The sequence below is a fragment of the Hordeum vulgare genome, chromosome 2H (genome assembly GCF_904849725.1).
Source record: "Hordeum vulgare subsp. vulgare chromosome 2H, MorexV3_pseudomolecules_assembly, whole genome shotgun sequence".
Classification (NCBI taxonomy): Eukaryota; Viridiplantae; Streptophyta; class Magnoliopsida; order Poales; family Poaceae; genus Hordeum; species Hordeum vulgare.
Window position 1 is genome coordinate 587942351 of NC_058519.1, and position 23189 is coordinate 587965539.

The following is a 23189-nucleotide window of genomic DNA, read 5'->3' on the forward strand; positions in this document are numbered from 1 at the left end:
TTCCAAGGGATTGGGTGAAACCCTAACCTTCACCCAATTCCTTCAAATCTCCTTTTATCCCCAATACACTAGGTAAGGGTAGTGTATTGGATATTGAGAAAAATACACTATAATTTAAGGATTTAAGGAAAAATGTGGGGATGAAACATGTCAAATACATTAAACCAAATGGTGTTATGGGAAATGTATGGATTGAGGGGTTTAACCGGGATAATCCCCATAAATTTTCTAAAATACACTAATACCAAACAAGGCCTTAATGGACACACTCGTGTATTCGACAAAAAAAAACACGGACACCATCATCGACCGTCCAAACGTAATCTAACGCTTTAGCAGAAAACCGCAAAATTCTCTTCTTCCTCGGTTCGCTTCCGCCGCTCTCGCTGCCGTCCTCCGGTTCCTCGCCACTCCCTTTGCCGGGGCTGCGAACCCTCCGCCCATCCGCACCTCGCCGCCGGTCGGCCCTCACCACCATCCGCCCACCTCTTCTCCCGTATCTCTTCATCTACGCCCGGAACCACACCACATTGGAGAGCATACCATAACCCTAGCTAGGGTGATAGACCCCCGGATGGAGGCCGCCGCCTCCAGCCTCTCGTCGCTGCTCGTCAGCCTCCGCGTGGACGGCCCCTGGACGCCGCCTGCAGCCTGGGATCCCGTCGCTCCCGAGAGCGCGTCCGCCGGTGTTCCAGACCCCGTAGGGCGTCCCCCTCGGGATCCAATCTACGAGCTCACCTCTGTTCCTGTGAGTGAAATATTTGAACCCACTTAAATTCAGCATGATGTTACAATCCTCTGTGTTTACTAAACCAAAACTAGTGGGGTTTGCGACGCAGGGAGAAAATTTGAGTGTAGTCTGCGGAGCCCCTCGCAGAAAAGCGAGAGGACACATTTTTCTGTTAGAACAAGTTGCGCTGGTTGGAGATTGGGGCCAGAATAAGTAGTCAGCTAAGAATGTAGGCAGGTTGCTGTGAAATAGCGTTACTCGAAATGGCCACTGAGTGGTGGGTAGTGAAGTGGGGGAAGTTTTGAATTATCTGTTCTGGGATCCTTAAATGTGGTATTGATAGGTATGACTGTTTTGACATTCTTCGAACGAAGCTTTAAGCTGATGCAGTAAGTTAGGTGCAAATTGCTAGTGATGTGATGCACTGATGCTTACTAGTGATGACATATTGTAACCTGAATAGATTTTTCGGAAGCAGTTATAACTTATAGATGTGTTTGTGTTATATCCTCTAGGTAGTGTCATTCTGTTTCGTATTATATTGCTGATGGGCGTGAGGATCATCTTTATTCTGCAGGATGCTGCTTTGGTTCGTTTGGCTTTGCATGCACTGCATGGTGTCAAATCATCGTTAGATGAGATTGAAGAGCTTTCTGTGTTGTTCTCCTCATGTCCGGCAGACAGGACATCTCATCGCGTTGCAAATGTGTGGTTACGGTCATCTAGCACTGCCTCTATAGGACATATTCTCAGTTCTATAGGCTCTACAGGTCTTGCAGTTTTCTTCCTGTGCAAGTTTGTGCACTATTATCTTTTCCAAAGTCGAGAAGTAAATTGTGAAAATAGAGAAGGACAAGGACATGATGTTTCTGATGACAAAGATACTGAGAATTCTCCTCCTTACAGTCTAGTGAACCAAGCATTTGCTGCGGCAGTTGAAAAGGTTCTAGAAGGCTATTTCTGTTCCTTGAATACTTTACCACCTTCAGTTAAGCTGAGGCGGTCAGTGGGACAACCTGATAGACATTCCATTACCTCAGATAGAGCTAGTTGTAATTCTAGCTCTGAAATCACTCTTCTGGAAGTTTATCTCCACACCGAGGAGTTGAGAAGGCATATTAAGTCCCTTGGAAACATTTGTTTTCCTAAGTTTGCAGGTCTTGCATTATGCCAGGAGGGTTTGACTACTGATTCTAACTTGGAGTTTGAGAATTTTCCGCGGGGCACTGATTTGCTTTCTTATTTGTATGTCCGCCTTCGTGTAAGCAATCATCTTATTGTTCAAATCCTACTACTTGGTTTAACCCAGTTTAATAAACTTCTAAAGGAATCTCCTAATGTCCGCTACTTTGTATCTATATTTTATCTTGCCAATGTCTTCAGCTTGCATGCTTCATAACAAGATCTAAGCTTTACATATGATACCTACTGAACATTTCAGACTTATCAATGCCTTGTTTGAAATGGCAATGGGAGTTTAGGTCATATTTGCTGTAATTATCCAGAAAAGGAACTTTTTGAGAGATAATCTATCAAGTTTAGAAATGTTATCAAATGAAATTTCCCTTCCCTGAAATGCGAAGTTCTCATACTCATTGTTCTAGAATAGCTGTCAGAGATATTGGTAGCAATTTTTGTCCTCCATGAGAAGCAAATAAGCAATGCAAGATTTAGGATGGTGTGATAGCCCCTCCCATATTTACTTAATAAAATTTAATGAGATTATGGAACTTACTACTTCATAGGGACAATGTATTTACTATCTTGTTTGTATGGTGCTCTGAGCCCTTGGCTATGTTTAGTTTCATATTCTACGTAGCTGAGCATCTTATTTCTCTTATGGTTTATATGTGTACGCAGTTGCTTACTTGGTCTCTGCTGGGATGGGTTAATTTCTTTGACATTTCTTTGTAACATGGCAACCAAGGCCACAGTTTTGTAGATCACCAGCTACCACAAGATCATGCTAGCTTTTCATTATCTGATGACATAAATTTGTGCTTCTGTACTGAAAGTTTCTGTTTGGGCATATCCTTCTGTTCACGTTCTATATATGGCAAAAGGTTTTGAAAAGTCGAATGATTTCCCTTCAATTGTAGGATGCTGATCCAGTTCACTATGCACTTTTGAAATATCTCTTCATTCGTTCCTGTGAACCATACTGTAACTTCATTAAGTTATGGATTTACCGAGCTAGTGTTGACGACCCTTATGAAGAATTTCTCATAACACAAACCGAGACAAACCAGATTCAAGGAGGTTTGTTGGGCCCACTAGATGATTTCACTGCATTGCCCTTCAAGGTAAGACATCACTTTTTGTCTTTGTGAAGCTTCAAGGAAAAACACCTAAATGGTCATTGTTAACCTAATTTATTCTCAACATCAGAAATTCAGATATATGATCCAGTCTTCACATAAATCCATGCATTTGAACCATGAATAATGTTACTCATTTTCCAGTAGATCTAATTAAGTTTTTATCATGTATCGCTGCCAACAGGGAAGTAATCATGTATCTGTTCCATGTTTTCTGAAAGATATATGCAATCCTCTTTTACGCACTGGGCAGCAGCTTCAAGTGCTCATGAAGGTTGTAAAGTCGTGCAATCTTTGTTCTACTGGAGGAGATAATTACGACGCTGGTAAAACCATCCTTCTGGAGGAAATTCTCCCATGGTTTGGTACGCCCATTGAGTGCTCAGTGAATTCATTTACTTTCTCAAAAAGCAAGGCTGAAGCAGTAATATGTCAGAGAGATGTTATGTACAAGTCGATGCTAGAGAAGCTCCATCATTTTTTCTTAAATATTGAGGTCTGGTTAGCACTCTACTTTTAGTTCCAGAATTAACTACTTGTCTGTTTGCCCTTGCAAAAGCAACAGTACTAATATATTGGATCAACTATGCTTTTAAATCACACTTTATGACATGAAGTTATGTTTCAGATAATTCCTTTTGGTCCTCCGCCAAACTCCCTGCATAAAAGTAAAGGCCCTCTAGACACATCAGTCTCAGATGTGGAGCTATTGTATGGTGGCACCCATGCTCTACCAACTTGTGATATGTACGTCCTGGATCTACCTTTATAGCAATGTTAAATCTGCCATTTTCATTCACTTCTTCTGTATTTTATTGTGCATACTCTTTTTTTACTCATGCGGGCAGTGTACATCATAAGTCTTCACCATTACAGATTAGTCTGATCTGTCCTTTCTCACAGTATAGCTGCAGATGAAAAAGACAATGATGCTTATTCAACATCGCAAGAATCTTCAGATAAACTAGATCTTCTGGAATCTTCAGAATGCTCTTCTTCTTATAGTTCTATGGATGAAATTGAGGTTGAGAGTGGCATCACTTGTGGTAATTTGTCTAGTTCCAGGTTTCCGTTGTGCTATGCCAGTACGGGTGAAGCAAAATGCTCCTCAGAAACCCAAAATGTGCTTTCATATCAAACTAGTTCTCGTAACAACGGGACAAGCCCTGCAAGCCCTAATGATGAGCACCATAGAAATGTTGATTTGGGTTGCAGCAATGTTCCCATGCACTCGCAGAATGTGGAACATAATGTGATGCCTGATGCTCTAGAACTGGATTACCAGTACAGTAAATTTTGGCCATTTGGCAAATTTCCAAAGAACACATTTAATATTTCCCCTGGAAAAATGTGTTTAGTCGATGAGTTTCTGTATACTGACAATGAAAGTGCAGTGGAGCAAGTGTCACGTGGTGATGTAGTTTATCCATCACACACAGAGAAGTCTTGCAAGATAAACAGTTCATGGAATTCTAGCGCTCCTTACAATCTCAGCACCAATCCCATTCTGAAGAATGCGGCTTGTCATCATATGGAGAGTGACTTGCGAGGAAAATGGAAAAATCAAGCACTTAAAAGCTTTGCTTTCGAGTCAGTCACAAATCCATGTGAAGTATACTTTGAAAGAAGCACGTCCCTTGTGGAGTCTGAAGCCGGAGCTACAAAGGTTGTACATTCCGCTGCTCAGATTTCTAAACAGCCTGATTGTTCTAGTGAGCTTCTTCAAGCTAAGACAGGGAGTCAGGGATACCTTGCTTCATCAGGAGAAACTGAAGCAAGTGATAATCTTCCAAAAAATGTCTGCGGGGGAGCATTATGGGAGAAATTGTTAGAATATACTGCTAAATCAACAGAAAAGATAGCTGGAGATAATAGTTCAGCATCTGATATGCCACTTGATATAGCTATTGACAAGTGCATTATGCAAGAAGTTCTGCTGCAGTATCCTTAATTGTATATGCTTGTACATTGCAGTTCATAATGTTACATTGATCATAATGCCTCTTGTTCATTCTACTATTACTATGAGCATAACATCAGAGACTATTTGACGAATGCTAATTTGTGATGTACTTTCTTTTGAATTATTTTTGTTGTCTAATTTAGCCCATCTGTCATGCATTAGGTTCATCAACTGCTTTTACAAGTAAAAAAATCATCTTGTTGGGGAGAAAAATCTGATCCAGGCAATGATTCTAAAGCTTAAACCACTAAAGTTGTTGGCCAGTATTTTTCTTTCTACCCGTTGTTCCTTAACTGTAAAAGATATAAATATGTTAGCAGCTTCACAATGAAGTTGCTTGAGGAGGGTTTTGATCTTTGTGGACATCTACTAGCACTACGGCGCTACCATTTCATGGAACTAGCTGACTGGGCAGAGTCTTTTATTGTTTCCATTTATCATAAGGTAATTTTATCTAACTGTTTTCGTTTTAGCCTGTAGGCCATGCATTCATGTTTATATTGTACAGATCCGTTAAGTCTGACTTCCCCCCATGCAGAAATGGTTCTCTGTTAAGTCTGAGCAGAAAAGAGCAGAGATCCAAGGGCTTCTTGACCTGGCCTTGCAGAGGTCTTCATGTGATACTGACCCTTATAAGGAAAAACTGTTTATATACATGAAAGAACAGCCAGGCATTTCTGTGTCAGTCTCTGAACATGGTAATAATTTGATCTTTAGATTGTCCTTGGCTACAGTATCTGGGCTTCAGAAGTGAAGGTTTGTTTCTCAAATTTTTAACGGCCCAACTTTTGGCTGCCAGGTTTCCACATGCTGGATGACTTCTTGTTGGGTTATAAAGTTGATTGGCCAGTGAATATTGTCATTACAGAGGAGGCACTTCGGAGATATGCTGAAATATTCTGTTATCTTGTTCAAGTCAGGTTTGCAGTCTTTTCACTGACTGAAGTATGGCGGTTTCTAAAGGTGATTCCTCAATTGATGTTTTAATTTCTTGAAGTGTACATGCCATGTAAACTTCTGTTATTATCTGTATGTATTGCAAAATCCACAAGGCTGCAACTGGAGGCAATCAGGCAAGAGAAAAATAAATAAGTACTACACAGAAATTTTAGGGGTCGTCATTGCTAGTTAGCATCAGTCGGCGGACAGAGAGTTCTCAGACCCAACCCAGATGTAGGATTTGTTTGAAACTGAACAAGTTTAAGTGCCCTTTGTTCACATGCAAAATTACCATTGAGTGATTTTTACTAAATTTTCTTCAAGAGGAGTTAAAGGAAATTATTTTTCTGTCAACAAATGTCCAATACACGTACGTATATGAATATCCATAATTGTGGGGACGTGGGACTTATTTGCTGCTATATGACTATAATATGCTAATTTATTGTAGGAATTGACACAGTTAATCAGTCGATCCGGCCGCAGTAGACCTGATATATTGAAAGAATTAAACTCTGTGATGAGAGTGAGGTACGCACATACAAAACCTTTCCAAAGCTTTGTGGCGTTCAAATATTCCTCATAACAGTTTAACACTTCGACTGGAGTGTTAAGAACATAATGTCTGCTTTGTTTCGTGTATTTGACTGTTTGATCTGTTGTTAAATCTTGTTACGTCTAAAAATAGCTTGAACTGCAATACATGTTGGCATATCCGAGTCATAATAGAAGTAACTGTTGCATTCATGTTTGGTTATTAATTCAGTGAGTTTCTAGTATTAGATGACCATAGCCAAATAGATTGTGGTTGCTGGTCAGAGAAGTAGTTCCTTAAACCTGCTATGAACACGACATTCGTAATTGCCACATTTGTCAAAACAATATCGTTAGTTTTATCATTTTTGTACTGCCCACTCATTAGTCACTGCAAAAATGACCTGTTTCTACCAAACAACATTCCAAAAAGTAGAATTAGCTACATGTAATTCAGATTACATCATGTATCTTTGAAAACATTGCTGGAGGGTTGAACCTTTGAATCTTCCGAGAAAAATAGTGTTATTTTGGATGGTTTAATAATTAATTTGCAATTGCACAGACCAACTTTCATATTATCTAAAATAACACCTCCGTTTTTATGTGGAAGCATAATGAATCTTCTCAATGGTCTCATGTGTAGTTGCTTGTACTATGCGAATGCCTTTTGTTCCTATACTATTGACTTATGTGTCCTTATTTCATTGATTTGTTTCTTGACGCTATCCTTCTTTTTATCAGACATCAAGTTTACCATTTTCTATCGACATTACAGCAGTACCACCATTGCAATTTGTCTGATATATCATGGCGTCGTTTTCAACATTCCCTTAAACATCAGGTATAATATATTTGTTGGCATAGTACTAGTAGTTATGAGTTTATTATCTATTAATGTATTACCTCTTTTGAGTTAATGATCTTACTTGGATCGAGCTTTTCTGGGTGGCTGCGCGTGTACTGATCGCTACTATTGTGTAGGTGAAAGATATCCAGGATATCGAGTATGTGCATCTGTGCTATGTTACAGACGCACTTCACATGTAAGGCAATTTATGCATCTGTTGTTTATTTAACTGTGGTTCATGCCTGAACTAGTGTGCTTTGTTGCAATGAGCATCAATAACAACAACAAAGCCTTTATTAGACTATTATACTGTTTTGTCCTGTCACAAACTCACATTTGGCTGTTCAATTGAATATCTATTTCTTCCAAGTAGGATAGAAAGCAAGGGAAATCTGGTACTTCTGACATTATCTCTTAGCTGCCAAGAGAACTTCGTTTATCCCATTTACTTGGTGCCTATGCTTTTTTGAGTATCATTTCTTTTGCTAATTCTGTACTGACTACAATATTGGATTTTTTACTTGTGTTATATTACGTTTGCTTCTAACTGCATGGTGTTTTTTTCCAGATGTTTCTTATCAAATGAGACAAAACCAGTTGCCACCATAATCAAAAGCATGCTTCAACAAGCTTTGGAGTTCCGGTCATGTTTTAAGACTCTTAATGACCTTTCAGAATCAACAGTGGATCAACTTAATCTGCATTCTCTTATAAACTTCTCTCAGGTATTCTCTTGATTCTACATGCACAAAGTTGTTCGGAACTAGTCCCTCCGTTCATTTTTATAAGATGTTTCAGACAGCAGACATTGAACTGTTTTGACTGCTGTCTGAATTGGCTTCAGCGTCTTATAAAAGTGAACAGAGGGAGTATTACATTGTGTCCTTTGTGTTTACTCTTTCAACTCCAGCATGCACATAAAAGAGCTTTACTGATCTGATAACCGTCATTGCTTATTCTCCCTAAGAATGATATGTGTATCATAGTTCTGGGAACAAATAATCTATGGTTGAGTAGGTCTGTCTATAGCTCCCCGTCAAATATCCTGAAAATCCTGATATAGATCTGTTGAATTTGATTCTAATTGTAAATGCCAGAATCCCTCTCAAAGTTATGATAATATACTGGGCACTTCTCTTTTCCTTTTTCCTTTTCCTTTTTGGAGCCTAAACTGTTAATTTTGCCTGAACCAAACACCATAGGATGAAGATTGGTCACACTAAAGGGATGTTCTGTCATATTTTGTAAACGGTAATAGATTTGTTGGTGTGTTCTATCAGTAGTTGCCGAGATCTGCTAAATATCTGTTGTTATGCACTTGTTGCAGTACTATTGATGGTTTCCATTTCCTCCAAATCTTGCTCAGCTATATGTAGCAGCTGCTAACTACATACATGTCCTTTCCGGTTAACATAATAGTATGAAATTTGAGAGCATCTGTCTTCTTGCACAGGTGGATACAATTAAAACAAGGTTTGAGAGTAACATTAAAGATTTGTATATTTTGCATTCAAAGTCTTCAAAGTATGAGGAGCTTGGTCTTTCTCGCTTCTGGGGGTATCTGAACTACAATGAGTATCACTCTTTGAAAATCAGCAAGGATGTGGGCTGCTTCTACTTCTGACATGGCAATGTGAAAAGAGGTGCATCCATTTATCTTGGAATTTCCGGAACTAGTTCACCTTTTGTATCCCTTGGTGACAAAAGTTAGCGAGTGTGATTGTGTGCTGGTTGTGAGGTCTCTTTGCTTGCATTTGCAAGCAGAAAGAAGAAGCAGAACCTAGAGGGAAGGCTTACTTGGACCACGAAGGTCATTGGCTTCCCTCTCCCCCCCTGCCGCTGACCATGCATGCAAAGTGGGCATCCAGGCATAGTGACACCGTACTCCTGATCTTACTGGGGCCTCCTTGTTGCCCTCTCAGCAATTGCAACAAGATGCACCACTAACTGGGCAACATGACAGATTGGTTATGGGACTCTGATCTTTGATGAAATTCGTTGAACCTACCATAAAGACATCGCTGCCTAGTCACTACTAAAATCATGTCCATTCAGGACGTGTAGTTGTACATTGTATGTGATCAAATGCTAACAAAATGTAGTGTTCTCTGATCCCGACAAAGTGCTGCTGCCTTCGAGGGATCTTATACTGTCAACTCGTTTCTTACTGTTGAAAATTTGAAGTTGCTGGGTGAAAGTTGATGCTCCCCTCCTGAATGCCAGATTTTTTTGGGTTTGATTCTGGTATTTTCCATTTGAAAGTTGGGAACTGTTGGGTTGATAGTTCTAAGTTTGTTCAATTTAAAATTTGGTGGTTGGAAAATTGCATACTCCGATTGGAAGTTCTGGTTTCCAAAACTGCTGAATTTATGCTGAAGGCTACCACGATCTGCAATGGTCAAAGAGATGTTATCTGTCCTGTGAATCAGATGTTCCCATAGCTGATAGTTGCAGATCTATCTGATATTGTTAACACTGCCTGAGAGGAGTTCTTGGAAGAAAGCGGAGAGACTCCCTGGCTCAGCGGTCTTTTCCTTTCAGGTGCCAATTTGGTGCAACTGGTACACATATACTTTCCAACACAATATCCGACCTTTCAGGTGCCAATTTGGTGCAACTGGTACACATATACTTTCCAACGCAATATCCTACGCCGGCATGCAAGTATGTTATCTACTTGTTTCAGTGTTTTGCTTGGTCATTATGCCATCACGCCATCTTCTGAAACCTGTAGTTCGGACATGCGCTTCGTGTCTCTTATAACAGTGTAAAATCGAGGTTAGTTTGTGTGGTTTCGTGCAGCCGTCGTCATTTAATCTGGCTCGTCGATTGTTTGTTAGCTAGCATAAATACCATTTCAACTCTGTAGAACTTTTCAATCTGTTTCCACTGTAGCTTTGAAGTAGTCGCCCCACCGATTGCATCGGCAAAATTGACAAAAACCCATGGGGGAAAGAACTCACAGAGTGACCCCTCGGGAAAAATATGTCACCCGACTGACCCTTTTGTGTGGCGCCCGACACCTAGGCGCCACACTACACCGTGTGACGTCTAGCCGTTCGGCGCCACACCCCCCGACCACCTGACAGAGAGGGCCCATCCCCCAGGCCGTGTGACGCCTAAGTCTCAGGCGTCACACATTGTAATGTATGACGCCGAACGCTTAGGCGCCACACATTGACTTAAACAGACACGGACCAGCCCCCTCCCCACCCTTCCCTATTCCCCTCCCCCAGCCCCCTCTCCCAGCCACGGGCCCCTCTTCAAATCCTTCTCCAAATCACCAAATCTGAAGGTTTGGACCGGGCATTTGGTGTCCAATCACTCCCTAAGGTAATCCCACCTCTCCCCTCATTCTCATCCAAAGAAAAATCTCTTACGGTCTTTTTTTTGTGCAAATTTGAGGAAACCCTAGTTTTTCATGAAATGTGGGATGTATATGATATTGTTGTATTTGTTTGTATGTTAGGATAAGGGGTATGATGGGGTTAGGATTAGGGTTGTTTGGATGTTTGCATTATGGTTGTTTTAGGGTTAGGCTAGGGTTAGGGATGTTTGGTTGGGTTAGGGTTATGATGGGGTTAGGGTTATGGATGTTTGGAAGTTAGTAAGTAGATATTGTAGTTGTATGATTGCTTATAAAAAAAGTTCTATGTTTTGTTGTTTAGGGATGGGAAGAACATGTGTTTATGTTCATCACGTGGACAAGGATGCCTTTTTAAAAGGCAATATTGATCCGGACCCGGATGAGCTTGACATGGTGTTCGATTTGTGTCCTAGCTATGGTGAATTGTTGGAACAAATCCGAAAGGATTTGAATTGGATGGACCCTAGTGATGTAGTTGAGTTTGATGGTAGGCATAATGTGGGATTCGGAATGCACATTCGTTGGAAGACCATGCGTGTCAACTCCGAGCAACGTTGGCTTGCATACAAGGATACAGTGGCTGAATCACTAGACAAGGCTCTAGAGTTATTTGCCATCAAAACAAACGTTCCTAACTTGTTGGATTTGAACCGGGTTGCCTCTCCGATTGTTGAAGCTATTCCTGCACCCATCAACGAAGAGGCCAACATTGAACCTCTTTCTTGTGTCGATGAGGCCAACAAAGAGGTCAACATTGAACATGAACCATTGCTAGAGGCTAATGATGAGCACGATGATGATGAGAATGATGGTAATGTTCTTCATGACAACAATCTTGGTGATTTGGACAAATATAATTTGCAAGAGACAATGGACCATTCTATTCCGTACTCACGTGGCTATGCATCTGAGTCTGACGATGAGGGTCCCGATGAAGGGTTCACGGCAAAGGAGGCTGAAGCTTTCAGGAAGGTATTAAAGCGTGATCACCGGACATCATTGTTCGAGGATCTTAGCCTTGCGGATGAAGCCGTGGTTGACGGAGGCGAAGGCATATTGTTTGGAGTTAGGCCACCTTCTCATCGGGACAGACATGGGAAGAATATTATTTTGCCGGGGTCAAAGTTCGAAACATTCTTTGAACTGAAGATGTGGTTGGATGAATATTCTGTTACGCATTACAGGCCACACAGAGTTGTTAATTCAAACATGAAGCTGCGTTACACGGTTGCATGTGAGGATAGAAGGTGTCCTTGGATTGTCCGTGCAAGACCATGGAAAGGAGGGCCAGGATGGAACATTGTCAGTTGTATGCCTCACATGTGTCGAGGCAAGAGGGATGATGGTGCCCTTTCGTCGCAAAGCCATAGACAACTCACCTCCGAGTTCATCGCTTATAGGCTATCCAACTCCATCTCCTCTCTTCCTACAATGAGCATAAAAAGCGTACAAGACCTTGTGAAAACCCTCTTTCACTATGAGGTGAAATATGGTAAGGCATGGAAAGCAAAGCAAGCCGCATTCAAGATGTTGTATGGTGATTGGGAGCAAGCATACAACCGCATACCTAGGTTGTTGGGATCTATTGCCCACACTAACCCGGGCATGGTTCATGTGGTCGAGCCGTATGAGGAGAAAACAAGGATTCTCAATGGAAATAGGGTCCGCGTATTTGGCCGTGCATTTTGGGCATTTGAGCAATGTGTGAGGGCTTTTCAGCACTGTCGTCCTGTCATCTCCATCGATGGCACGTTTTTGACCGGACAATTCAAGGGCACTTTGTTGGTTGCATTAGCAAGTGATGCCAATAACCGGTTGATGCCTTTGGCTTTTGCTTTGGTTGAGGCAGAGAACAATGTTAACTGGGAATGGTTCTTGCATATTTTGAGAACCAAAGTATTACCGTTTGAGAGGGAAATATGTGTCATATCGGATCGCCATCAAGGCATACTTAACGCGGTTGACATTGTCATTCCCGGCCATGCTCCTTTGCATCATCGATGGTGCATGAGGCATTTCTGTGCAAACTTCTACCGGGCATGTGGTAGCAAGGAGTTGCCGGATGATCTTCAAGATTGTTGTCAAACATCTTCGGACAAACGATTTGCAAGATTATACAACGCTTTGCTTGTAAACAAAAAACTTGATGCAGGTGGGCTTGAGTTTCTCAACAGGCACATTGAACTTCGGGCCAAGTGGGCACGAGCTTATGACGAAGATGGCCGAAGATATGATCAAATGACAAGTAACATGTCAGAATGCTTCAACCGGGTGCTGAAGGGTGTCCGTGCGTTGCCGGTGACGGCAATAGTTCAATACACATTCGACAAGTTGAGAGCATACTTTCTAAAGTACTCGCAAGAAACAGATGATCAGATTGCGGGAGCGAACAAGAAAAAGTAAAAGTACCAGTTTCCACCAAAGGTTGACAAATGGATGGTATTTCAATCACGGAAGGCTGACTCCCAAACGGCTACCCTGTACAACAACGAGGATTGGACATACCAAGTGAATGAGCCCGGAGGAACGACAAACGATGGCCAGCAACACGGAAACAGGGCGTTCAAGGTATCTTTATCGTTGTGTGATTGCTCTTGTGGGATGCCAAGGTTGCTTCATCTCGCATGCTCGCATTTGTACACGGCAGCTCGCAGTAGGAATGTGGACGTCAACCATCCACTAACCGTGAGGGAGTCCGAGTTCTCGATCATGACCACGAAACATACATGGGCTCCTAGATTTGAACCATACTTTGACCAATCACAATGGCCGGAGTATCATGGAGTACAACTATGGTCCGACCCAGAGTGGAAGGTTGTGAAATTGGGAAAACGAAAGACAAAGCGTTTTAGAGGAGACATGGATGGATGGGGCCATGGTGGTGGCAGAGAAATGGGGAACAACCAATTCCAAGAGCCTACTGAGAGATCACATTGTGGAGAGTGCGGTGTAACAGGGCACAACACAAGAAGGTGTACGAAGCCAAAGAAGTCCAAAAACAATGATTCCAGGTCAAGCCAACCAAGTCCTAGCCAACCAAGTTCAAGCCAACAAGGGACGGGTCAAGGAAGCACAAGCCAACAAGGGACGGGTCAAGCAAGCACAACCCAACAAGTTCCTACTCAGCAATTTATTACTTGGCGATACAAGTAAGCCAGTGCGGTCGAGCCCCAACTGAACTTGTTGTCGAAAACAGTCAACGCCTTCAGCCACATCCATGGAGCATTCTTGCCAGTGCCGTCAGCGAAGATAGTCCTAGAGATGACGTACCACATGTACACGCGAGCATACCTCTGGATCACCTCGTCATCTGCGTCCTCAGGACAATGAGCAAAGTTCGCGGCAATCCAAGTGAAAGGAGCGCCGGTCGGGACTCTATCTTTCTTCCCTCCATCTTCTACCTCCGGCTCCTGAGGCGACATACCAATAAGGGCCTCCATTTGTTGCCGCCATCCCTCGGAATCAGTGCTCATACAAAGAGGCTTCCCCTCGATCGGAAGTGCGGTGATCATGGAAACATCTTGAAGAGTAACTGTCATCTCTCCGGTCCGGAGGTGAAAACTATGTGTCTCCGGCCTCCAACGATCAATAAGTGCAGTGACTGCCGCATCGTTCAGATTGGGCGTTGACCGACTCACAAGCTGAATGAATGGAAGGAGTCCTGTCATCTCGATGTATGGGGTGTACCGCTCATCGTACTGCATTACAGACGATGCCCCGTGAGACCGGATCTTCAAGCGCATAAGCTCCTGCAAACAGATAGGAGTAAGTGATATCATTACATTTTCATCTTATTAAATACATGATTTTTTATCATATGATCTACTTACCATTTTCTTCTCCGACATAAAATAGGCCCGGTGTTCAACGTCATAAACATCATTCAAAAGCCACACCATCCTACAAATCACAAAAAAAATACTCATATTCAAAAAAAATACTCATCTACTAATCCATCCATCTACATATTACTCATATCCTAACTACTCATATGAATCTACTAATATCCTAACTACTCATATGAATCTACTCATATCCTAACTACTCAAATCCTAAGAACTCATATGAATCTACTCATATCCTAACTACTAAAATCCTAAGAATTCATATCCTAACTACTCATATGAATCTACTCATATACTAACTATTAATACTAACTACTCATATGAATCTACTCATATCCTAACTACTCAAATTCTAAGAACTCATATCCTAACTACTCATATCAATCTACTCAACAAAAACCTATTCCACTTGGATAGAAGGATGGGAAACGGAAGAGATTACCTAGTAGCCAACCTTGGGGGATCAATCCAAGGAAGAAATCACCAGATCTGAAGGGGATGGGGGAGGGGATTCGGGCTTGGATGAGAGCCACCCGTTGCCGTGCCTGTTTCTGTTTGAATGAGGGAGGGGAATGGGGAGGGGGTGGGGAGGGGGGCTCGCCCGTGCCTGTTTAAGTCAATGTGTGGCGTCTAAGCGTTCGGCGCCACACATTACAATGTGTGACGCCTGAGACTTAGGCGTCACACGGCCTGGGGTTGGACCCTCTCTGTCAGGTGGTCGGGGGGTGTGGCGCCGAACGGCTAGGCGTCACACAGTGTAGTGTGACGTCTAGGTGTCGGACGCCACACGAAAGGGTCAGTCGGGTGAAATATTTTCCCCGAGGGGTCACTCTGTTCAATTTTACCGATTGCATCATGGCCCAACAAACACATCGGTCATACATGTCGATGCCAGCAGTGGGGCTAGGCTAAGATCAGGTCTGATGAAGTATCTTCCGGATAGCTACATATCTGTCTGGAATCCCTTTCAGAACGCATATGAAAAATCACAAAACACGTAGCCTGACAGACGCACAACCACCAGACTGCATGCATGTGTACCACGCTATTGATAAGCAAACCAATAGCGTGTACAGAGAGACATCATCTTAAAACTTATGGCTCAAGAGCGTGCCCCAGCATTTATTTTTCAATGGTTAGCGCATGAACACATGTGGCTCAAAACCGGGCGATGTCACTGTCGTACGAAGAAACAAACCGATGACGGGACAAAAGGTTTGCACGGCACGATGCAGATCTGCGTGACCAGTGCATATTCTTCCCCCAGGCCCCTGCTAGCTTAGCTGGCTATAGCAGCCAGCTATACGTTAGCAAGTACTAAGTAGTAGCATTAGTTGTTAATATAAAGCTTAATTAGGTGCTGTGCAGCACGGGGAATTTTCGTTAGGCGATTGATCGCCACTAGGGTCCAAAAGGGCATCCCAGGTCGCAAGCTTGACAATGTGCCGTTGGATCAGCAAGCGCAGCCAACAGCTAAACTGCACAGGTGACCTTTTCTAGATACGACGACGCTTCCGAACTGGCATCCTAATTAACTTACCAGGAGTTTAAGAAACTCAGAAACAGGAAAACCATAGAAAATATGGTGTTGTATGCTATTTTAGCTTTCAAAAGAAGTAGGGACAAAAGAAGGAAAAATATATACTATTAAAATTGACTTTTCTGTCACCTAGAAAAACATAGGAACTGTTGATATAACAAGAAGAAAATATAAATAGTCCATTCTTCCAAAAATTAGTATGGAATAACCCATTCCATGCTAACATCGAAGGAATCCTGTAAGCTATTCACATATACAGATTGCAAATTATGAATTTTTCCTATCGTAATTCAATCAACCAAAATTGCCACCTTTTTTTTTTCATTTGTCCCAAATGGGACCATTGATATCTCAAAGATGTTGGCAACGAGTCTTGGGAGCGAATTCTCATCATGATTAGAGTATGCATAGATCTAACTGTTATCCAGAAGTCGTATGCTGTGCCTGTCCTGAAGATCTCGTTTGCAAGGACCTTTTCCTGTATAAGTCTTCATCTGTCCTCATGGAGGATGTGGGTAACAGAACTATTTTTCATTCAAGATATAATAAACCAATCAGGTTAGGATAGTTAAAATCACGTAAAATTATTATTTCGGTGTTTGATCAGGACACTAATGCTTAACAGTTTACACTCAACAAATTTAGGCATACGTAAGTGCATGAGAAATTGCTGTTTACTTCCAAAAGTCATCGGAGTAAAAAGTATGGCAACACCAAAGAGGTTATAGCTCTTTCTGAAGAAGAAAGCTGTCAACTATAATATGAGATATTGTGAAAAGTTTTAGCAGCTACATCCTTTCCGCCGGGTTCATCTATAGCTTATATCATTCTCGCAAAGCACAAATGTGCCTTTGTTTTGTTCAAGATCAAAGAGAGAAATCATACTGCAAATGCGCATAAAGCTATTAGCTTCTAATCACAAATGCTTTACATGGCTCATAGTCACTTGCAATGTAATTTTGTAGCCATAGGTAGACCTTGAGAAAACAAGTAAATCTTGAGTAGAAGTACTAGTCTTGAAGTACTAGCCAATTTCTGCTAATCGCCTCGACAAAGCAAATGTATGAAGTACTAGTCTTGAGTAGTTAGAGTGATATGAAAACGATCCCTCTAGACTCAAGTGGTAGAAATCTGAGACCCCCCTATTTGTAGTCCTTGGCTAGCTTGTTATGTTGGAGTATCAGAAGTGCAGAACACTTACCATGACTACGACAATCACCACTCCCCCTCTGTCAACAGGATCTCCACACAGGGCTTCTCTGAAGGAAGAATACATGAGTGATATTGGTTCGGCTCACATCTCATCCGACGATGTGCTCGACGAGGACATGAGCCGAGACAATACCAGCATGTCGTCTTCTTCTTTCCCCATCTTCCCGTCATCCCGCCCTAGGTTCCTATAAGTCGATCGGAGCGATGGCGGCGGTTACGCCTCGAGACTATGTCCTGTTTGCCCATGGCTAAGCTGCCATAGCTTGGCCTTTTAATGGAGGAGTGCCTTAGGTGTGTTGGTGGAGTGAGCCACGTATGAGGAACTTTAGCAGCCAGCCTACCCTCCCCACCGGAACTTCTATTTCGGCCTAGAGAATTGCCACTTGCTCCAGGATATTGCTAACCTAATCGCCCATGGGCCAATGGTACGGTTGGCTCACTGACCCTGTGATCCAGCGCTCCGGTTTTGTTCTGTTCTTCAGTTATATCTATTCCATTGGGCTACAATTGAGGTAGTCGTCCTGTGTACGTAGGTTCGCCGGCCTTTACAGCTATGTATACACGCAATACAAAATATAGTGGCGTTCTGGCGCTAATTTTAAAGGACCTTACCTCTGTGGCCACAACGTGTTGAACAATTTATTGGTAGATGGAAAGGCCCAAGTTGAGATCGTTATCTAGGCTTATCGTCGCCAGTACTCTATGTATCATAGGACTCTAGACTAGATTCCGGGAATAGCATGATGCTCATCATCCAACGCTGTCCCCTTTTTAGATGAAATTTTGTACTAACAAATTGCCCCATATGATCATTCTTTTAGGCCGTCCCAACTGGTAGGGATTCGGTAAGTGGCAGGCCACTTCACAAGAGGTCCACAGTATCAAGTTGAACAAGTTGACATGCTTCATTGATCGATTTCACATTCAGTTTTCGTACCCTGGCGGCAACTCCTGTCTTAATTTCGCGCCCCTTGCCTGCACACAAGTTTTCATTTTTTTTCTTTTATTTAATTAACAGTGAAGTCAAGCTTCTTTGCGTATGTTCTCACGTATAGGACGTATGTTCACACCTCAGATAGATATATTCGTATGTTCCTTACACATACCAACGTATAGACATTTAGATGTACATTGAGGCACAGAGGGAGTACATGCATGGCAAATTCAACTGCAAGTTGATAGGAGTTAGTATTCCGTAAAATGTCACATGGTTCCTTGTTGACAAGTTGCATTCATCAAAAAGAACACTGTCAGCGCGAGATGCGCTCTAGTCGCCGAATCCATTCCACGCCAACCGGAAACCAATCCGCTCGCAGATCGAGTCGGGGCCCCAAGCGTGCTCGATCGTCACTTGTACCCAAATGCTAGGCTGTTCATATACTGAAGCTACCTTTAGTAGTAGCTAAAACTAATCAACCAAAGATTAGTTAGTCATACGGGCGGCACAGCGGCGCTGCGGTTGTTTGGGCCAATGGCCAAGCAAGGGTCGTCGTTTCGGCAAATTGTTAAGGTCGCCCGACGAATTGAGTCGTACTAATCTGGTCGCCTTACTTACTATAGTACCGTGCCACTGTCACAACGTTTCACAAGGATGTAATTGAAATTGGGTGGTGTTGGTGTTGGTGTTGGTGTTGGTGGAGTGAGCCACGTATGAGAAACTTTAGCAGCCTACCCTCTCCACCGTAACTTCCATTTCGGCGTACAAAAGTGCAACTTGCTTCACGGATGTGCTAACTTTTTTTAAAAGAAAATACATGGATATGCCAACCTAACCGCCCATGGACGAATGGTACGGCTGGCTCACTGACCCCTGTGATCCACCTCTACGGTCTTGTTCTCTTCTCGGATTATGTTTGTTCCGTTGGGCTACGATTAAGAGGGTGTTTGGTTAAAGGGACTTATTAGGGACTTAGAACTTATAAATCCCTTTAAGTCTCATCTAAACCAAACAGGAGGGTGTTTGTTTTCAGGGACTTATTGATTTAGGGATTTAAAAAAGTCCCTATAAGTCTCATCTAAATCAAATAGGAGGGACTTATAGGGATTTATAATGGTCATTTGGGACTTATTAAAAAAGACTCTCAGGGAGGAACTTATTGGGACTTATCGATCGGCCCGCACCTACCCCGCCTCACTCGTTCCCTGCCTCCTCGCCTCGCTCCTTCCCCGCCTCGCTCGTTCCCCGCCTCCTCGCCTCGCTCCTTCCCCGCCTCGCTCCAATCTCCGCCGCCGCCGGCACCCTCAACCGCCGCCGCCATGGCCGATGATGAGGAGGACCAGATCCCCTTCTTCTCTCAGTTCCCCTCGCATCAACAGGCAACCCAAGGCTCATCCGCCGGCGAAAATCTCGGGAGGGAAATGGGTTTCTTGGATCTCAACAGCAACGTCGACGTCTTCCGGAGTTGGGCTATGCCAACGACTACAAGAAATGATTCAACAAATGAGATGGACAGTGCTGCTATGAATCAATTCAGAGCTTGGGTCGCTGATGGGTTGTGGTCCTTGAAACAACAATGATATGAACAAGTGTTCTTCGCTTATGTAATTTCTGTTATCTCGGTTGTTTTGTACTCTCTCTTATTTTGGTTCTTATGAACAAGTGTTAATTCGTTTGTATGAATAAGTGTTATGAACAAGTGTTATTTCGGTTGTCACTATTCTGTAATTCGTTTGTATGAACAAGGATTATGTGAACAAGTGTTTTATTATTAGGGGTAACATGGACTTATAAGTCCCTGTAAACAAACAGACAGGGACTCAGGACTTATAAATCCCTGTATACAAACAGGTAGGGACTCGGGACTTATAAATTGGGACTTAAAAAAGTCTTATGACTTATGAAACAAACAGAAGGTAGCTGTTGTCGTGTGTATGTGTACGCGCCGGCTGTGTATATGTATATATACATATACAATACAAAATACAGTAGTTTTCTGGTACTAATTTAAAATGACTTACCCATGTGACCACATCATATTGATATACGTCATTAATGAACACGTAAAATCGTGGGTTGGGGCCGTTATCTAGGCGCATCGTTTAATCATAGAATTCTAGGTTTCAGACTTTGACTCTTTGAGAATAGCAGGACACGCATGCGATGCTGTGCAGCCTCTACTAAATTGCGGGTGCCCAATATCATCGTTTTGTTAGGCCACACCAACGACTAGTACTTAGTGATTTGCATTGGTAAAGCGACGGCATTTTTTCTAAGGGATTCAGCATCGCATTTCGTAATAAAGAAGTCGTTGGTTGATTGCGCATTGCAGTTTTCGTGTGTACCTCGACGCCAACTTCCGTCGCTATTTGGTGTCTCTCTGTGCGAAGTCAAGTTTCTTTCATAGTACTCCCTCCGTTCCTAAATATAAGACCCTTTAGAGATTACACTATGAACTATATACGGATGTATATAGATATATTTTAAAGTATAGGTTCACTCATTTTGTTTCGTATGTAGTTTATAGTATAATTTCTAAAAGATCTTATATTTAGGAACGGAGGGAAGGGAGTAGTGCGTACGTACGTTCTCACGTATGAATGGCGCCGCTGACTGACGAAGCGTAATTAGTTACGGCGGCACCGCTGACGAAACGCGTCCTCTACCTCCCGTAGGATCTCGGATTGTTTGTGCTCGTAACTTGAGATTTCTCATGCTATGTAGAGTAGCATACACGTCGAGCTAAACACCATTACGTAGACCACAGTATATATCTTGTCAGTGAGCACGACTTGGTAACTGCACTGATGCCGGCTGATATCGCATTACATACATACTCCGTACATACGTACCGATATATAAAGGAGGTCCGTACGAGTGCCGCGCGACAAATGCGCCCGCGAAATCAGCTCGCTCCCACTTTGACTACGAGTTGTTGTACCTTGATTAGGCGCGGAGGTTCACGAGACCCCCCGGCTCCGATCGAGCTGAGCCCCTCGTTCTTCCTCATCGCAGACTAAAAAAGAAAGAGGGACACCGTCGGCGCGAGGTGCGCTGCACTCATCGGATATCTTTTCTTTTCTGCATGGTCACTCACCGGATATCCGCAAATCGAAAACCAATCCACTCGTAGCAGATTATAGTACGGATAGCACTAGAATACATCCACCGTGTAGTATCAAGTACGTTTTTTATAGTACGGAACGAAGGGAGTATATGCGATTGCCTAGCGGGTAGAAAAATTTGCAATATGGCACAATGAATGAGTATATGCCATTGGTTTAGCGAGTAGAGAATATGGCATAGTAAGGGACTATTCGGATCCTCTTCAGTTTGACAGCTCCGCTCCATGCGGGAAGTTTGATTTGAGCAACTTTCTAGAATTGTGTTGCGGCTCCCTCCGCTTCAGTTACGGAACGAAGAGCATCCGAAAAGCCCCTAATCGTCATTGTCTGCTATTGTCTGGGCCAACAACGAATGAAAAGGGTCGCCCTCTCAAGAAATCGTTGCTTGGTGGCTGCCGCATTTTGTTATTATTGAGGTCGCCCAGCGTGCTTCTTCGTGATCTGGTCGCCTTTCATTATACTATAATGTTCCAGATTTTTACGAGGATGAAATTTAAAATGGGTCACGAGTAGCCTGCACGGGGATGGCGCATGCATTTTTAGAATAACAGAGAGGGGGATGAGTTTCATGATATCCATGGTCAATCGTTTTTTGCCCTACTCCACACCATAAAGTCGATGCTGTTGACATTTCTCAGGCCGGCAGGTATATGGTTTACAAATGCGTTCTCTAGACCTGACCCAACATGCACTTCTTCCTTTCCGTCCTGTTCCGGCATGCGCTTTATTTATCTGTTTGTTTTTGAATTAAGACAAAGACAAGGAGGAGTCGCGCAAGGGGACAAGTTCCCAATCCACCTCTAGTTTTATTTTTTGATTTAATGATCTTTTATTGACTTCAAACATTGCGCAAAGGAGATATAACCAATTTTTTTTTACATCTGAATCTAACATTACATGGCGCACACAACCCAATTCATAAGTGAACCCAACATCAACTACATGCGTTCTAGACCTAAACCAACATCTTTTTGAGAGAGGGCTACAGCTGCTATATATATACTCATTCTGATTTTCTTTTCTTTCTTTTTCTCTCTCTTGAAAATGCTCACTTCAATGTTAACGACAGTTAGGACATGTTCCAACAATTTTTATGTAGTAATATATCCGATCAACCTACTATTACATACACCTCCTAAAATAGTTCAAGTGAAACATTAACCTGTGATCATATACTTTATATTACTAGATGACTGAGCATGCCTTGCAATGTGGGTACAAAGATTTTGTACACAATCATCATGACTAATCTACCGTTTGGATAAAAATATTAGTGTATTTTCTATGAAAAACACACTAAAAAGATTGTGTCCTTAGAATAGGTTCATGTTTTATAGTTGATCTCACATTTTATATTTGTATGTATATATTGAAAGTTATTCATGAAGTTTTCAAAAAGGTGTTAATGCGTTTTAAGAAATGTTCGTGTAAGTTAATGAATAAAAAAATGATCATGTTTTTGAAATGTTCACATAAATTTAAACATGTTAATATCTTTTAAAAATGTTTGTCAAATTTTCAAAAGTGTTGAAGATTTTATTTCAAAGGTCAGGCAAAATATTCAGGAACTTAAAAAAGGTTCTCACGTATTTTAAAAGATATAGTTTCAAAAAGCTCTCATGACTTTTTAGAAAGAGTACATCCTATTTCAGAAAAAATGTTTGTGAAATTCCAAAAAACAGTAACGGCATTTAGAAAGGTTCACATATTTCAATCATATATCTATACTACTAATAACAGATCAAACCAAACAAAAAACATGGAGAAAAAAGATAAAACCAAACAAAAAATGAAGAAGAAAAAGGCAAACCAAACGAAAATGAAGAAGA

General features: G+C 42.1%; 2 protein-coding genes across 3 annotated transcripts; one reads left to right on the top strand and one right to left on the bottom strand.

Moving 5' to 3' along the window:
- The first annotated feature begins 328 nt into the window (after nucleotides 1-328).
- LOC123427484 lies at nucleotides 329-9531 on the top strand. Of its 2 annotated transcripts, XM_045111541.1 has the most exons (14): nucleotides 339-748; nucleotides 1308-1991; nucleotides 2830-3033; nucleotides 3233-3544; nucleotides 3677-3795; nucleotides 3952-4989; nucleotides 5314-5455; nucleotides 5550-5709; nucleotides 5811-5974; nucleotides 6402-6481; nucleotides 7229-7328; nucleotides 7469-7530; nucleotides 7903-8059; nucleotides 8788-9531. In XM_045111541.1, exons 1-14 carry the CDS (start codon nucleotides 575-577, stop codon nucleotides 8956-8958), a joined length of 3567 nt encoding a protein of 1188 aa, XP_044967476.1. In that variant the 5' UTR covers nucleotides 339-574; the 3' UTR covers nucleotides 8959-9531. The 2 variants fall into 2 exon arrangements, 1 of the variants encoding a protein (XP_044967476.1); XR_006622403.1 differs by lacking the exon at nucleotides 8788-9531 and having other exon boundaries at nucleotides 329-748; nucleotides 7263-7328; nucleotides 7903-7933.
- A 4282-nt stretch (nucleotides 9532-13813) lies between these two features.
- LOC123430650 (protein MAIN-LIKE 2-like) lies at nucleotides 13814-15377 on the bottom strand. Its single transcript, XM_045114504.1, has 2 exons — nucleotides 14532-15377; nucleotides 13814-14450 (listed from the first exon to the last, which is right to left on the bottom strand). The coding sequence occupies exons 1-2, from the start codon at nucleotides 14625-14627 to the stop codon at nucleotides 13824-13826; spliced, it is 723 nt and encodes a 240-aa protein (XP_044970439.1). The 5' UTR covers nucleotides 14628-15377; the 3' UTR covers nucleotides 13814-13823.
- Nucleotides 15378-23189: the final 7812 nt, after the last annotated feature.